We start from the raw sequence: 18,647 nt of genomic DNA, 5'->3' as shown, positions 1-18,647 counted from the left end.
GCAGACGTTGCAGATGGTACACACGACTCCAACTATAGGCTTAGGTACAGGAGACAATACAGCAACGGGATGCGGGAACAATGGGAGCAGGATACAAATTAGGCTCTGCTCACATCTGCGTTGGGGTCCCATTCTGACGTTTCGTCTGAGCGATGGGGAGCGGCGGTGGTCCGTGGCCGCAGTCGTTAAAGCACCCTCTCCATCCCACATAAGACACCTTAGTCCTTGCTGGAGGCAGCAGTGATTTGGGAGTACACACACCCCTAAGTGGGTTCTAGTTTAGCCTTTCTGGTTTACTGTATATAAATGTGTCGAACTAATTTCTTTGATTGGAAATCTTCAGAATTAAATCTGTCAACTCTTTAGTGAGAGAGGGCATCACTGGAAATATATGGACCATTTCAATTGGGGAATCCCACGAGTTCCTTCTCTGACCTTCCCAAGGATACATTAACCATTTTGAGAGCTTCTGATTGAATGTCTTCCCAAATTTCATGGCGGTTCTACTTCAGCTTTAGGGGTTAATGCTTGTATGGACAGTTATCCGGACTAAGCTTTCAATTATACTTTTAGCTTGCCAACCGATATGGTGAATAATATGACCTCATAGATTCTTACAGTACGTTTTGAGAAATCTAACATTTTTAAGTAAAGAATTATCTGGCCTTTATTTTAGTGAAAAACACACACTTTTTTGTAAAAGCCAACTTTCCGTCAGCCATGTCCACCAAAATAATACGATCGGGACAGAACACTGTATACTGTGTACACAGTCCATTCACTTGATTGATCGTTTAATATGACATCATATTCAGCTCATATTCACTACATGACTTCCTAGGACAGGGGTAGGCAACTTTTTTTTTTTATCACTAACTTCCTTCGCAAAGATGGTCCATCTGTGGTACATACGAGGCTACTGAACACCAGCTTTGGGGGTGGGGGGGTGCACGAAGGAAAGACCACGGCTATTGAATACCAGCTTGGGGGTGCTGCACTCAGGAAAGAGACGGACTACTAAACACCAGCTTGGGCGGGGGTACGTAGTAGAGCCCGCGGCAGCTGAAACCAGCTTGAGGGGTGTTCACATAGGAGAGACCACGGATACTGAACACCAGCTTGGGGGGGGGGGGGGGCTGCACATAGATAAAGTTAGCAAAGCGGTCACTGTGCTTCCTTGCAGTGCTGATCACCAGGAGAGCGCATCGCTTTATTACGCGCTTGGCAATGCTGAACACCAATAGAGAGAGGAGTGCTGCATTGTGCGCTTGTCTAGTGTTCTGCAGCGACAAACACAATAAAGCACCACTCTCCTTGTGATCAGCGCCGCCAAGTGCATAATGAAGTGACGCTCTTTCGCCCTGTGTTTAGCTCTGCCATGCACACAACAGAGCTGGACAGCGGGAGAGGAAAGTGTGCCAGAAACCATGCCCTACATGCCGGCTGTCACACAGGTTGCTGCCCACTGCCGTAGGATATAGTACAATGATAATAGGAATATTTTATTAACAAGCTTTTTATTTTTTAGGCTGTTCAGCCTTCTACAGGAGATGTGATATTTGAAAGTTTTCAGGACTCCAAATCACGCTCTGAGTTAGAGACAAGAATATTATGTTTGCAACCTGCTGAAATTTTGCTTTCCTCTGAGATTTCTGAAGGAACTGAAAAGCTCATCAACCGCATAACATCAGTGTGGTAAGTTTAGAGTGTATCGCCTTGTGTGGTACTAAAGTTAATCAGAAAGGTAACTCCATGAACAGTTGGTGGCGCTGTGCTACAGTAAACTAAAGGGGTCTATGGTTTGAATATCCTGGTCATATGTAGTTACTGAACTCTAAATGATAAATAACTTTACAATATACTTCATTTAAAAAAGCCGTTTACGGGCTGTAAGGACACCATGTGTTCTGCCTTAAACTCACCCATTCATCTGACGCTATCGGGCAAATTTATGAAGTCTAGAATTTCATATGCCAGTCTTAGCTTCTGCTCCGTTGTATTAAGATGCAACAGATTTATTGAGAGGCTGCCGGCGTGCTCCGTCTGTTTCTTAGCCCCATCGGACAACAAATATAAACATTTTTATACCCTCCTCTCGCGCTTCTCCCCTTCGTGTCCCCTCAGATTCCCTCATAATGCAGGGACTTATAAAAGGTTGTGACGCCGAGCAGCGTCAGGACCTTATATGCGACGCAGCACTGCTTGGCGTCAGTACCTTGTATGGGCCACAACATGCTGGGTGAGCCAGAGGGCAGAAGAAGAGCAGTGAGGTGAGTATATACTTTATTTATTTTTTACATTTCTCGATGTGGAAGAAGGGGGTGGGGCAGTCCGATCCGGGGTGGGGGGGAGCTGCGGCAATGTACACCAGCACAGGCCTTTACTTTGCTATGCCCCACAGGGTGAAATCAAATCTACAACGGATAGGAGCTATTGTCGATTTCTGCTATAATTTACACAATTTTAGGGAAACCACACCCCTTCCTTGACCAGAATAAAAATTCCCCTTTTAATCAAACCACAGTAAATTTATTTCTATATACACGATGTACTTGTTCACTTTTAATATCCACAATATTTATTTTTCCATAGGTTAATTTTTTTACTGCATTGTAATTTTGTTACTTGCATTGTACAATGTATTCCTATGGGAAAAATATTCTGCAATGCAAGAACTAGAGAAATCTGTCTGTGTTAAGGAATATTTTTTCCTTAGGCATACATTGTAGTTTTCCGAAGTATAATTTTACGCTGCAAAAATACAATGTGAGTATGTCATGTGTGAGTGCACTCTTATAGAGCCTGGATCTTTATAAGCTGCATTAATAAAAAAAAAAAAATTGCAGTCTTTTCAGGATAGCGCCTCAGAAATATTCAATAATAGAAGCCAATGGGTATTCCCTTTCAGTGATCGATGCCTCAGACACTCCCTTTACTCATGCTGCATGATCACTGTCCCTTTAGGGTATGTGCACACGACCTATTTTCAGACGTAATGGAGGCGTTTTACGCCTCGAATTACGCCTGAAAAGACGGCTCCAATACGTCGGCAAACATCTGCCCATTGCCTGCAATGGGTCTTACGATGCTCTGTGCAGACGAGCTGTCATTTTACGCGTCGCTGTCAAAAGACAGCGCGTAAAATTACACCCGCTTCAAAGAACTGCAGGACACTTCTTGGTACGTAATTGGAGCCGTTTTTCATTGACTTAATTGAAAACCAGCTCCAATTACGTCCGTAACGGACACAGCGAAAAACGAGTGCACTTGTAAAAACGTCAAACTCAGGAGCTGTTTTCGCCTGAAAACAGCTTCGTAATTTCAGACGTATTTTGCGTTTACGTGGGAACATACCCTTACAGTAGTCTGCGGCACATACTACATACTTTCCCTGCTGTATGATCGTTGTCTCCTACACTGAGGCAGCCGCTTCTTCCTACCTTCTCTAATAACTAGGCTGTAATGTCTTCTCGGTACTCTCTTTCCCCTTGTTAAAGGGTATGTGCACACACACTAATTACGTCCGTAATGGACGGACGTATTTCGGCCGCAAGTCCCGGACCGAACACAGTGCAGGGAGCCGGGCTCCTAGCATCATACTTATGTACGATGCTAGGAGTCCCTGCCTCGCTGCCGGACAACTGTCCCGTACTGAAAACATGATTACAGTACGGGACAGTTGTCCTGCAGAGAGGCAGGGACTCCTAGCATCGTACATAACTATGATGCTAGGAGCCCGGCTCCCTGCACTGTGTTTGGTCCGGTACTTGCGGCCGAAATACGTCCGTCCATTACGGACGTAATTAGTGTGTGTGCACATACCCTCACTGACATGCAGCCTGCTGTGTGATATCTGAGAGAGGATGAAGCTGCAAGATCAATTACTACACCAGTAGCAAATACACTCGGCAGTAAAACAGGACTTTGGGTCCATTTACATGTTTGCAGTTCAGGTGCTATAAGAAAAGGAGTGAAAAACATATCAAAACGCCGTAAAAATGCACGTGGTTTTCGGATGCGTTTTTTTCAATGCGGTACTCACCGCACTTCAACCGCAACTTGTGAATGGGCCCTAAGGCTGGTATCTCACGCCGCAGTTTAAATGCCTTTTTTTTTTGCTGTAAATCATAGATAAACGGCACCATTTTACAGATTTAAATTTGTGACGTGAGAACCCAGCCTTAGGAAGCAAAATACAGTCCTGGCCAAACGTTTTGAGACTGACACAAGATTTGGTCTTCACAAAGTTTGCTGCTTCAGTGTTTGTAGATCTTTTAGTCAGATGTTTCTATGGTATAATAAGTACAATTCTAAGCATTTCATAAGTTTTTAAACTTTTACTGACAGACACATCAAGTTTATGTAAAGACTCAATATTTACAGTGTTAACCATTCTTTTTCGAGACTTCTGCAGTTCACCCTGGCATGATGGAGATCAGCTTCTGGGTCAACTCCTGACTGATGGCAACCCATTCTTGTCTAATCTGTGCTTGGAGTTTATCACAATTTCTGCATTTTTGTTTGTGTCGTCCCCCCACCCTTTTTCTGATCATTGACCACAGGTTCTCAATGGGATTGAGATCTGGGGACTTTTCTGGCCATGGACCCAAAATTTCGATGTTTTGTTCACCGTGCCACTTAGTTATCACTTTTGCTTTGTGACATGGTGCTCCATCATGCTGGAAAAAGCATTGTTCATCACCAAATTGTTCCTGGATCGTTGGGAGAAGTTGCTCTTGGAGGATGTTTAGATACCATTCTTTATAGATACCACTCCCTTGGATGAGAAGCGACCCCACACATGAATGGTCTCAGGGTGCTTTACTGTTGGCATGACACAGGACTCATGGTAGAGCTCACCTTTTTTTGGAAATGGAGTTTTTGTGATAAGGTTATAAAAACTGAAGCAGCAAACTTTGTGAAAACCAAAATTTGTGTCAGTCTTAAAACTTTTGGCCAGGACTGTAGATAATTAAGATATGTTACAAAGAAGTATACTTTTATACTTTATAGCTATTGGTCCCAAATTCTCTAACAATTAGGCCTAAATCACATGAATTAAATTTTTATCTCCTTGTAGTATTCTAGTCTAATCTGGCCACAATTCTGTTTGTACACTGACAATATAATAATAGATGGTTCTATTCACATGAACCTTTTTATTCATGGATACACGCGTACTGATGCCCATAAATAAAAACGCAGCACACAACTTCGAATGCTGATTTACTGCAGAGAAATCTCCATAGAAGTGAATGGAGACCCAAAATAATCGCATCGTCCAACAGATCTGAAAACCATCCATATTAGGCTATGTTCACACGGAGTATTTTGGGGGAGGAATATCTGCCTCAAAGCTCCAAATGGAATTTTGAGGCAGATATTCCTCCCCCAAAATACTCCGTGTGAATAGCAATGATCGCGCCGTTTTTCGCCCGCGGCCATTGAGCGCCGCGGGCAGAAAACACGCTTTCTCCTGCCTCCCATTGAAGTCAATGGGAGGTCGGAGGCGGAAGCGCCCGAAGATAGGGCATGTCGCTTCTTTTTCCCGCGAGGCAGTTTTACTGCTCGCGGGAAAAAGACGCCGACGCCTCCCATTGAAATCAATGGGAGGCGTTCTCGGGCCGTTTCTGCCGAGTTTTGCGACGCGGTTTCCGCGTCAATAAACTCGGCAAAAGACCCCGTGTGAACATAGCCTTAGGGTATGTTCACACTGAGTTTTTTGCAGGCAGAAAATTCTGCCTGGAAAAATCAGCTTCGTTTTTTTGAAGTGGTTTTTCACCACACGCGTTTTTTTAGGCTTTTTTTTTTTTTTAGCTAGCTCTTCAACAGAAAGATGGAATAACCGTGATCGGTTTTTGCCGAAAAACGGGTCAAAAACCGTGGCAAAAAAACACCTCAAGATAGGGCATGTCGCTTCTTTTTACCGAAAGCGTTTTTTCTGCTCGCAGTAAAAAAAACAAACGCTTCCACCTCCCATTGAAATCAATGGGAATCAATTTCGGCCATTTTGCAAAAACCGCGGAAAAGAACTCTGTGTTAACAGGGCCTTATAGGATTATATTTTTGATGGTTTCCAAGAATATGCACGGAACTAAAAAAACGAATCCAACACAGATTGAATACGGATATACAGCTGTAATATGGACATGCTCATAGAACTCTATACAAATGAAAATATGCCCGTATACAACGGGTTTCTGGATGTAATATGGCTGTTATTTTTTGCTATCATTTAAATAAGGCCTTAGTGTTACAATACTATAATAGATGAGTGCCCACATTGGGTTTTCATTTTTTTCTTTTAGCCTTTGTCTTCATTTGGAATTGTATCGACAGCATATTAGATTGTCTTTATGATTTCCTACTACGGCCTGACCAAAAATGACAAATTCTAAAGGAAATTAATAACCGTGAATCACAAAAATAGTAATTTCCTTTGTAGCGAATTTTAGTACAATTTTATGATTTTATAAAATGGTTCCCATCCTAGAAAACTCTGTATAAATGAGCAGCTGGGGTGATCGTCACGATAATGAGTTAGGCCTTATTCAGACGAATGGGAAATACGTCCGTGCAACGCGCGTGATTTTCACCCGCGTTGCACAGACCTATATTAGTCTATGGGGCCGTGCAGACATGTCCGTGATTTTTACTCAGCGTGAGTCCGCTGAAAAAAAGTCACAACATGTCCATTCTTGGGGCGTTTTTCGCGCATCACGCACCCATTGAAGTCAATGGGTGCGTGAAAACCACGCATGTCACACGGAAGCACTTCCGTGCGAACAGCGTGATTCGCGCAACAGCTGTCAAAAGGATGAATTAAAACAGAAAAGCACCACGTGCTTTTCTGTTTACAAACATCCAAACGGAGTGTCATAAAGATCGCGGCTGCGCGAAAAGCATGCAGCCGCGCATCATATGCTGATGCCCCACGGAGCTGTTAAGTGCCTTTTGCGCAGGCAAAACGCCACGTTTTTGCGTGCGCAAAAACGGCACGCTCGTGTGAATCCAGTCTAATTGTGACACCTGTCTGAATGCATGGCGGTAATGAGTAAACCTGTAGTACTATATATGTACTGGCGGAGTATTGTTGCATTTGGAGTGAAAACCTTGGCAGTTTTATCCATGGGAATTCAACATCCTCATTACCACACGGTTTATTGACCCCTTTATTAGGGCGCAGCCTGTTTTGGCCTTAAAGGGAAGCGGTCACCAGCATTTCACATATTAAATCAGCGCTACCTGGTGGTAGTGGGTGAAAAATTATTTCTATATAACCTATAATTGTCTTAGTCGGCTCTGTAGCTTTAGTAATCAGTTTTTTAGTGTTCCCACACCGTATGCTAATGAGCATAACAGAGTCATTTCTTCGTCTGAAAAGAGTCAAATCTTCGTTTGAAAAGAGTCAAATCTTCATTCCTCAAGTCTTTCTGAGTTTACCCCGCCTCCTTACTTTTGATTGACAGCTCCTCGCCTTCCCCCAGCACACACAATCCCGCGCTTGTGCATTGATGTCCTTTTCTGGGGTGTGCGCACAAAGGGACACCGGATTATTACGATAAAAGGCGCAAAATGTTTGCAGACCGATATTTACAGTCGGAGGAGGAGTTTAGGAGAGGGGAGAACGGCAATGAACTTTGGATAGCAGCGGCCAGTGAGAGATGAGTAAAGTTCAATAGGTGAAATGCTGGTGACAGGTTCTCTTTAAGGACCAGGCCAATTTCTTCAAATCCGACGTGTTCTTTTATGTGGTAATAACTTTAGAATGCCTTTTATTTATCCAAGCGATTCTGAGCAGTGGCGTAGCTATAGGGGTCACAGCGGTCGCAGTTGCGACCGAGCCCCTAAGCCTGGGGGGCCCACGGGCCCCCGTTGCCATACAGCAAGCTTCCTAAATAAATCTTCTGTGCCGTGAAGCCGGCACTTCCTGGTTACTACGGTCACATGGTACTTAGTGTACCATGTGACAGTGTTCTCACGTGACACGTCTTCCAGACAATGGAGTGGAAGAGTCGGTTCGGAGGACTCCAGGTAAGCTGCAGTCTGTAATGTAATGTAATGTGTTGTAATGTAATGCCTTGTAATGTATTGTGTTGTATTGTGCAGTTGGCGGTGGAGAGGGGGGGCGTTAAATCACAGCCCCCCCTCCTTTCTCCACCGCAAACTGCACAATCCAACACAATACAGTATAGTACACATGACTGTATGAGAGCGGGGCTGCGGCTGTGTAATATAGTCACTGCCCCGCTCCTGAGTCCTGACATGTGCGCGCCGTCAGGATGATGCGACGCGGCCGGCGCTGCACTAATTATATGCGGCACTGAAGACAGAACATGGCAGGTGCACTACAAAACACCCCCATGTTCTGTCCTCCGTGCCTGAACCGCCGCTCATTAGTGCAGCGCCGGCCGCACCTCCTCTTGCTGACCGCGCGCGCACTTACTGTCAGGAGCGGGGCAATGACTGTATTAGACAGCCGCAGCCCCGCTCTATAACGGCGGAGATCAGAGAAACCTCTTATCTCTGCCGCTATTCCCGTGAATGCTGCGATCACAGCTGACTACAGCATTCAGGGGAAAATGAGAAGGGAGGATGCTCCTGGATCGCGTCACAGGGAATTCCTGTGACGCGATCGAGGGACATGCCATATATGGGCAGACAGCCCAGGGTCCTTTGAAGGACCCCAGTGCTGTCTGACCATATTTCCTGTTGTTAGGGCATACTTCGGTATGTCCTAACAACAGCCTATGTACTATCTGTAAACAGGCTAATGTACTGGGATATAGATATATGCCAGTACATTAAAGTTTAAAAAATAAAGTAAAAACAAAGCAATGTTAAATAAAATAAAAATACACATACACCTTTTTTACAATAAACATTAAAATAAGTCTCAATACATAAAATATACACATATTGGGTATTGGCGCGCGTAATAACCTTCACAACTATTTTTTTGCCTCATTTATGATGTGTACGCTGTAAAAAATAAAATAAAAACTGCTTTCTATCACTTATTGTGGGGCACGAGGTGCGATGATGAATTTAACCTCCATGTGCCTCACATTAACCCCTTCCCGCACCTTGACGTAACTGTACGTCAAGCTGTGAAGTAAGTTCATGCACCTTGACGTGCAGTTACGTCTGCACTTTAAAAGTTAACCGCCGCGCGCGCTACACCGCAGCGGCGGTTAACTTTGTAGTCTGTCTGCCCTGGTGCCCAGGCAGAGTACAAGGGACCAATCGAAGCGGTCCCTTGTTAGAGAGGCTCCGATTGGTTATCAATTGGAGCTTAGCACGTTAGAGATCAACGTCACAGGCTCTTATCTCCTCTGTTGGAGTCAGGAAGTGGAGGAGATCAAAGCCTGCAGCCGTCGTGTGCAACGAGTGTTTAACAAAAAACACTTAAAAACCCACATTAACCCCTTGATCGCAGTCCCAAACTGTGATCACCCCCTCCTCTCCCAGTCTATAAGGGAGCTTTTCTTTTACTTTTTTTTTTTTTTTAATTCAAAAAAATCTAAAAAAAACCCCTTTAGTCAGATCTAGTCAGCGTTAGTTTAGTCAGTGTTAGTCCGCGTCAATTTAGCCAGTGTTAGTTTAGTCAGTGTTAGTCAGCGTCACTAGTCAGTGTTAGTGTCAATTTAGTGTTAGTCAGCGTCAATTTAGTCAGCGTCAGACCGCCTGTCAGCGTCGTATTGCCTGTTAGCGTCAGATCGTCCGTTAGTCATCGTCAGTGTTAGTTTAGTCAGATCTAGTTAGCGTCAATTTAGTCAGTGTTAGTCAGCGTCAATTTAGTCAGCGTCAGACCGCCTATCAGCGTCAGATCGCCCATTAGCGTCAGATCGCCTGTTTGCGTCAGATCGTCCGTTAGTCATCGTCAGACCGCCTGTTCGTCAGCGTCAGTTAGTCTCAGTCAGTTAGCGTCCTTCAGTTAGCGTCAGTCAGTGTGTGATTGTCAGTTAGTCATCGTCTTTTTGCAAGTGTAGTTTAGTGTTAAGTCAGTTATAGTGTCATAAAATAAAAAAAATTAAAAAAATATATTAGTGTACGTTAGTGTTAGTATTTTGCGTTTTATGTAAAAAAAAAAAAAAGTTCTATTCTACATTTTTTTGTATACACTTTCTATAGTATACAATTGTACATAAACCTTTACTGTACACAAAAATAAAAAAATGGCCCGCAAAATATTTTCTGCAGAGGAGGCGTATGAGATGCTGGCATCGGACACAGATACGGCGAGTGATGCTGGGTCCGCTTTTGTGCTGTCCTCTTCCTCAAGTGACACCGAGCAACCTCCTCGCAGTCGCAGGAGGGTCAGTGTTCAGGTTACACCTGCACCTGAACCTAATTGGTTGCCCCCAACCTCCTACAGCCCCCAAGTACCGGACTTTACTGCTGCTCCAGGGGTCCAAGTCCAGACAGCAGGGCTGTCTGAAATGGAGTTTTTTCAGCTCTTTTTTTCGGACAGCATTGTGGACAAAATTGTTGAGCAAACGAATCTTTGTGCTCAACAATTTATTGCTGCCAACCCCGGTAGTTTTTATGCCAGGCCATACAGGTGGCATCCCACCGGCAAAGCAGAAATGCTGCAGTACTGGGGATTGGTCCTAAACATGGGCCTAACAAAGAAGCCATCGGTGAGGGCCTATTGGTCCACTGATATTCTTTACCACTGCCCCTTATACCGCACCACAATGCCCAGGGCTCGTTTTGAGGCAATACAGAAGTTTTTGCACTTCAATGATAATTCCCAGTGCCCCCCCCAGGATGACCCCAATTTCGATCGACTCTATAAAATTAGACCCCATATTTCCCATTTGGCCCAAAAGTTTTCCATGTCATATACCCCTGGAAGAGAAATTGCCATTGACGAGTCCCTGGTGCATTTCAAGGGAAGGGTGAAGTTCAGGCAGTAGTTGCCCAACAAACGTGCCAGGTATGGCATCAAGATCTACAAGTTGTGTGAGTCGGAGTCAGGCTACACACATACTTTTAGAATATACGAGGGAAGAGACAGTCAGATTGAACCCCCAAACTGTCCACCCATCCTGACCACAACTGGGAGGATTGTCTGGGACTTCCTGCACCCACTGTTTAATCAGGGGTACCACTTGTATATTGACAACTGGTACACAAGTGTACCCCTGTTCAAATGCCTGGCGGAACAAAAAACGGTGGCGTGTGGGACGGTCCGCAAAAACCCTTCTCGGCCAACCCCTGCAGCGTGGGGAGAGCAGGGCGGTCCAAAGTGAAGGGGTCCTATTTTTGAAATTCAGGAACAAGAAGGATGTGTTTATGCTAACATCATTTCATGATGCCACCTGCTCTCTTGTCCCTGTGCGTGGTGCAACACCCACCACCACGTCACGGCCTGTCTGCATCCAGGCATATAACAAATTTATGGGGGGAGTGGACCTTTCTGACCAGATGCTCAAGCCGTACAATGCCATGCAGAGATCAAAAATTTGGTACAAAAAACTTGCGGTGTACTTTATCCAAATGGCATTGTACAACTCCTTTATAATATAGAGGAGCACTGGTCAGGAGGGGACATACCTGGAGTACCAGGAGAAGGTAATCAAATCCCTTCTCTTTGGAAATGTGGCAGAGGTAGGAGAAAGTTCTGCCTCTGCAAGTACGGATGTCTCCAGGATAGTTCCAGGTCAGCACTTTCCTGGTGAAGTGCCGCCCACCGCAAAAAAAAAGCCACCCCCAGAAGAGGTGTCGTGTCTGTGCCAAAAGAAGCATAAGAAAAGACACTACATACCAGTGTAACACCTGTCCCACCCAACCTGGACTGTGTATGAAGGAGTGCTTCCAGATATACCACACCTCTCTGGATTTCTAAATTTTATTTTCATCTGTCCCTTTCATTGATAATTTTCGGCCCTTTCATTTACAATTACCGTCCCTCCCATGTACCATAACCATTTCACCATTTAAAATTTGAACATCCCCATAACAAAACTAAAAATTCCCATTATACCACTAGATAAATATCTAGGATTTGTAATATGGTGTAGTATCTGCACAATTTTTTAGGCCTACGCAAACATGACATGTGCCCAAAAATCATCCAAGTAAAATAAGGCCTCAAAATCCTTGTGATGTTCCAATATTTTCTGGCCCTGCTATATGTCCAGCAACAGAGAATTAGGGCCAATTTGGGGGTATTTCTAAACTCAGAAGAAATATCCTGATAAATGTTGAGGTGCTTTTCTTCACTTGCATGCTCTGTGTCTGAAAAATCTGTCCTATAAATGAATCATTTGTCATATGTTCTTTTTCACGCCAGATATCCACAAGATTCTGCAAAAAAACGATGGGGTTAAAAAAGTGATCACACCCCTAGAAAAAATTCCTTGAGGGGCGTAGTTTTCAAAATGGGGTCACTTTTGGGGGGTTTCCACTGTTTTGGTCCCCCCAGTGCATTGCAAACGCGACATGGCACTAAAAACTATTCTAGCAAAATCCGCGCTCCAAAATCCAAATGACGCTCCTTCTATTCTGAGCCCTGCTGTGGGTCCAAACAGCAGTGTATTACCACATATGTGGTATTGCCGTAATTGGGAGAAATTGCTTTACAAATGTATGCTTTTTCTCCTTTATTCCTTGTAAAAATCAAAAATTTCTATGTTTTTTCAGGAAAAAAGTAGATTTTCATCTTCACACATGAATTCAAGTAAATTTTGCAAAACAACTGTGGGGTCAAAATGCTAACTATACCCCTAAAAAGATTCCTTGAGGGGTGCAGTTTCCAAAATGGGGTCACTTTTGGGGGGTTTCCACTGTTTAGGTCCCTCCAGGGCACTGAAAACGATTCTAGCAAAATCCGTGCTACAAAATCCAAATGACGCTCCTTCTCTTCTGAGTCCACCTGTGGGTCAAAAACAGCAGTTTATTACCACATATGTGGTACTGCCGTAATCGGGAGAAATTGCTTTACAAATGTCGTGGTGCTTTTTCTCCTATATTCATTGTAAAAATTAAAAATTTCTATGTTTTTTCAGAAAAAAAGTAGATTTTCATCTTCACACACGAATTCAGATAATTTTTGCAAAACAACTGTGGGGTCAAAATGCTAACTATACCACTAGAAAGATTCCTTGAGGGGTGCAGTTTCCAAAATGGGGTCACCTTTTCTCTGTTTTTAACCCCTTCCCGCTCCTTGACGTACTATTACGTCATGGCAGCTGTATCGTTCGCGCTCCATGCCGTAATAGTACGTCTCGGGAGTAACGTCCGTTTCGGCCGTCCTCCCGACACATACAGGAGCTGTGACGCTGCTGTCTTGTTCAGCAGCTGTCACAGCTCCTACAGCGGGGACCGATCGCTGTGTCCCCGCTGATTAACCCCTTAAAAGCCGCGTTCTATAGAGATCGCGGCTTTTTAGGGGTTAAGCTGCCATCGCCGGCCTGCTACGCGACAGCGGCCGGCGATGGTGACTATGGCAACCGGACACCAAACAATGGCGTCCGGCTATGCCATAGACGGAAGCCTAGTGGGTCCTGACAACGTCAGGACCCACTATGCTTGCTGTCAGTGAGTAGCTGACAGTTCTAATACACTGCACTACGCATGTAGTGCAGTGTATTAGAATAGCGATCAGGGCCTCCTGCCCTCATGTCCCCTAGTGGGACAAAGTAATAAAGTAAAAAAAAAGTTAAAAAAAGATGTGTAAAAATAAGAAAATAAAAGTTTTAAAAGTAATAAAAGTAAAAGTCCCACTTTTTCCCTTATCAGTCATTTATTATTAATAAAAATATATAAACAAACAAATAAACTATACATAATTGGTATCGCCGCGTCCGTAACGGCCTGAACTACAAAATTATTTTGTTATTTATCCCGCACGGTGAACGCCGTAAAAAAAAATATTAATAAACCGTACCACAATCACAATTGTTTGGTCACTTCACCTCCCAAAAAATGGAATAAAAAGAGATCAAAAAGTCGCATGTACCTAAAAATGGTACTGATGGAAAATACAGTTCGTTACGCAAAAAATAAGTCCTCGCACGGCTTTATTGATTGAAAAATAAAAACGTTCTGGCTCTTAGAATAAGGTAACACAAAAAGTGAATGATTGTTTACAAAACGTATTTTATTGTGCAAACGCCATAAGACATAAAAAAAAACTATAAACATCTGGTATCGCCGTAATCGTATCGCCACGCAGAATAAAGTTAATATATCATTTATAGCGCACGGTGAACGCTGTAAAAAAAAAAGTATACAAAAACAATAGTAGAATTGCTGTTTATTAGTCACCACGCCACCTAAAAATGGAATAAAAACTGATCAAAAAGCCGCATGCACCCCATGAAAACTACAATGGATTCCTCAAGGGGTCTAGTTTCCAAATTGGGGTCACTTTTGGGGGGTTTCCAATGTTTTGGCACCACAAGACCTCTTCAAACCGGACATGGTGCCTAATAAAAAAGAGGGCTCAAAATCCGCTAGGTGCTCCTTTGCTTCGGAGGCCGGTGCTTCAGTCCATTACCGCCCGAGGGCCACATGTGGGATATTTTTCTAAACTGCAGAATCTGGGCAATAAGTATTGAGTTGCGTTTCTCTGATAAATCCTTTTGTGTTATAAAAAAAATGGTATAAAAAGAGTAAATTTCACCTCTACTTTGCTCTAAATTTCTGTGAAACACCTAAAGGGTTCATAAACTTTCTAAATGCTGTTGTGAATACTTTGAGGGGTCTAGTTTCTAAAATGGGGTGTTTGATAGGGGTTTCTAATATATGGGCCCCTCAAAGCAACTTCAGAAATGAACTGGAACCTAAAAAAATAAATAAATGAGCCAATACTTCGCTTCTTACATTATACTGATAATGAGCAGTGCCCACTCCGAGATGACCCCAGTTTTGACCGTTTGTATAAACGGAGACCCCTATTAGACCGTTCCAGTGCCCGGTTTTCCCAAGCATACACCCCCGAGAAGTGTTTTTCTATTGATGAGTCCCTGGTACATTTTAAAGGGAGGGTTCAATTCCGCCAGTACCTGCCAGGTAAGAGGGCAAGGTATGGCGTGAAGATATATAAGCTGCGAGAGTGCATCAGGTTATACCTACAGGTTTAGGATATATGAAGGAAAGGCCACCCCCAAACCAGACTGCATCCTGGACTACAATAGGTACATGGGAGGGATGGACTTGTCAAATCAAGTCCTGAAGCCCTACAGCGCCATGCGGTGTGGTATAAGAAGCTGGCCGGGCACATCATACAGATGGCTTTGTACAATTCGTATGTGCTACGTCGATGTGCAGGCCAGAGGGGAACTTTCCTGGAATTTCAAGATCTAATCTTTAGGGACCAGGAAGGGGGGGCACCCAGTACTTCTGGAAGCGAGGCCACACGCATCGTACCAGGGCAACACTTTCCAGGAGAAGTTCCCCAAACCGGTGGAAAGGGAAAGAGTCAAAAGAGGTGCAGAGTCTGCTATAAGAGGGGGATAAGGAAGAACACAATATACCAATGTGACACGTGTCCCGAAAAACCAGGGCTCTGTATAAAAGATTGTTTTAAAATGTATCATACATCCCTTGATTTTTAATTTACCCTGATGCACTCCGCACAGCTTACCCCCTCATCTTTCCCTTCTGAGCCCTGCCGTATGCCCAGGCAGCTGATAACAGCCACATGTAGGGTATTGTCGTACCCAGGAGAACCCACATTACAATTTAAGGGGTGTATATCTCCGGTGGCGCATGCTGGGCACACTATATTGGACACTGAAATGGCATATACATATATAAAATTGCAAATCTCACACTGCACCATCTGCTGCGCATTATCTTTTACACAGTAGCTGTGGGGTCAAAATGCTCACTACACCTCTAGATGAATGTCTTAAGGGGTGTAGTTTTTAAAATGGGGTCACTTCTCGGGGGTTTCAACTGTACTGGTACCTCAGGGGCTTCTGCATACATGACTTAGCACCAGAAAAGCTCCAGTAGGCCAAATGGTGGTCCTTTTCTTCTGAGCCCTCCCATGGGCCCAAACGGCAGTTTATCACCACAAATGGGGTATTGCCGCACTAAGGACAAATTGGGCAACAAAATGGGGTATGTTGTTCCTTGTGAAAATAAGAAATTTTGATCAAAAATGACATCTTATTGGAAAAAATATAATTTTTTTCATTTCACAGCCCAATTCAAATAGGTGCTGTGAAAAACCTGTGCGGTCAAAATGATAACAAAAACCATAAATGAATTCCTTGAGGGGTGTAGTTTCCAAAATGGGGTCACTTCTGGTGGGTTTCCATTGCTTTGATACCTCTGGGGCTCTGCAAATGCGACATGGCACCCGAAAACCAATCCAGCAAAATCTGGACTCCAACAAACACATAGCGCTCCTTTCCTTCTGAGCCCTCCCATGGGCCCAAACGGCAGTTTATCACCACAAATGGGGTATTGCCGCACTAAGGACAAATTGGGCAACAAAATGGGGTATGTTGTTCCCTGTGAAAATAAGAAATTTTGATCAAAAATGACATCTTATTGGAAAAAATATAATTTTTTTCATTTCACAGCCCAATTCAAATAGGTGCTGTGAAAAACCTGTGCGGTCAAAATGATAACAAAAACCATAAATGAATTCCTTGAGGGGTGTAATTTCCAAAATGGGGTCACTTCTGGTGGGTTTCCATTGTTTTGATACCTCAACGCCTCTTCAAACCTGGCATGCTGCCTAAAATATATTCTAATAAAAAAGAGGCCTCAAAATGCACTAGGTGCTTCTTTGCTTCTAGGGCTTGTGTTTTAGTCCACGAGCGCACTAGAGCCACATGTGGGACATTTCTAAAAACTGCAGAATCTGGACAATACATATTTAGTAGTGTTTCTCTGGTAAAACCTTCTCTGTTACTAAAAAAAAATTGAATAAAATTGAAATTCAGCAGAAAAAATGAAATTTGCAAATTTCATTTCCACATTGCTTTAATTCCTGTGAAATGCCTGAAGGGTTAAAAAAACTTTCTATATGCTGTTTTGAATACTTTGAGGGGTCTAGTTTTTAAAATGGGGTGTTTTATGGGGGTTTCTAATACATAGGCCCCTCAAATCCACTTCAGAACTGAACTGGCACCTTCAAAAAAAGGCTTTTGAAATTTTCTTAAGAATATGAGAAATTGCTGTTTATGTTCTAAACCTTGTAACGTCCAAGAAAAATAAAATAATATTCAAAAAACGATGCCAATCTAAAGTAGACATATGGGAAATGTGAACTAGTAACTATTTTGGGTGCTATAACCGTCTGTTTTTCAAGCAGATGCATTTAAATTCTGAAAAATGCTATTTTTTGTAAATTTTCTCTAAATTTTGCAATTTTTCACAAATAAAGACTGAATATATCGACCAAATTTTACCACGAACATGAAGCCCAAAGTGTCACGAGAAAACAATCTCAGAATCGCTTGGATAGGTTTAAGCATTCCGACGTTATTACCACATAAAGTGAAATATGTCAGATTTGAAAAATGGGCTCTGAGCCTTAAGGCCCAAACTAGGCTGCGTCCTTAAGGGGTTAATGTATCGGCAGCACAAGAACTCTTCAAACCTGACATGGTGCCTAATATATATTCTAAAAAAAGGAGGCCCCAAAATCCCCTAGGTGCTCCTTTGCTTCTGAGGCCTGTGCTTCAGTCCGTTAGCACACTAGGGCCACATGTGGGATATTTCTAAAAAGTGCAGTATCTGGGCAATAACTATTCAGTTGCATTTCTTGGGAAAAACCTTCTGTGTTACTGAAAAAAATGAAATTTGTAAATTTCACCTGTCGTTTGCTTTAATTCCTCTGAAATGCATAAAGGGTTAAAACACTTTCTGAATGCTGTTTTGAATACTCTGAGGGGTGCAGTTTTAAAAATGGGTTAATTTATGGGGACTTTCTAATATATAAGGCCCCTAAACTAACTTCAGATCTGAACTGGTCCCTGAAAAAAATAGCCTTTTGAAATTTTCTTGAAAATATGAGAAATTGCTGCTAAAGTTCTAAGCCTTGTAACGTCCTAGAAAAATAAAAGAATGTTCAAAAACGATGCAAATATAAAGTAGACATATGGGAAATATAAACTAGTAAGTTTTTTGTGTGGTATTACTATCTGTCTTCCAAGCAGATAGATTTAAATTTCGAAAAATTAAAATTTTTGCAAATTTTCTCTAAATTGTGATGTTTTTCACAATTAAATATTGAATTTATCGACCACATTTTTTCACTAACATAAATTAGTATTAATGTGAGGCACATTCAAAATTCATCATCACACCTCGTGCCTCACATCAGAAAACGAAAGAACTTTTTTTTTTAATTACTGTTGGCAAAGTAAACGAAGTATCGGTATCGTAGTGCAAATTTTGGTATCGTGACAGCCCTACACTGTGGGTCGCGTCTCCCTGGGGGTTCGTGTGAAGACCTCCGGGGGGTCACGAGTCACTCAACGAGGTCCCGGCTCCATTCAATGCTGGAGCAAGGAGCTGAAATCTCCTTGATCCAGCATTCACTGTGCCCTGAGCGGCTCGACGCAGGCAGGCGGGATGCAGCGACATCATCGCGCCTGCCTGCGCTGAGTCGCTCATAGCACACACCGGAGGAGGTGAAGGATCCTCCACCCTACGTGGGAACGGGGATAGGT

General features: G+C 43.2%; 1 protein-coding gene across 1 annotated transcript in view; it reads left to right on the top strand.

Annotated features, from left to right (window-relative positions):
• The window catches only part of MSH3 (mutS homolog 3), a 237,015-nt gene that overhangs the window by 27,889 nt on the left and 190,479 nt on the right, over positions 1-18,647 (top strand). The window contains exon 8 of the mRNA XM_075837774.1: positions 1,529-1,695. Within this exon, the coding sequence (XP_075693889.1) occupies positions 1,529-1,695 (167 nt within the window). The remainder of the gene's footprint in view (positions 1-1,528; positions 1,696-18,647) is intronic.

This window comes from Rhinoderma darwinii, chromosome 1 (genome assembly GCF_050947455.1).
Source record: "Rhinoderma darwinii isolate aRhiDar2 chromosome 1, aRhiDar2.hap1, whole genome shotgun sequence".
NCBI classification, from domain to species: Eukaryota; Metazoa; Chordata; class Amphibia; order Anura; family Rhinodermatidae; genus Rhinoderma; species Rhinoderma darwinii.
Note: the sequence above shows the minus strand (reverse complement) of the source record. Positions and strands in the feature narration are given on the sequence as shown.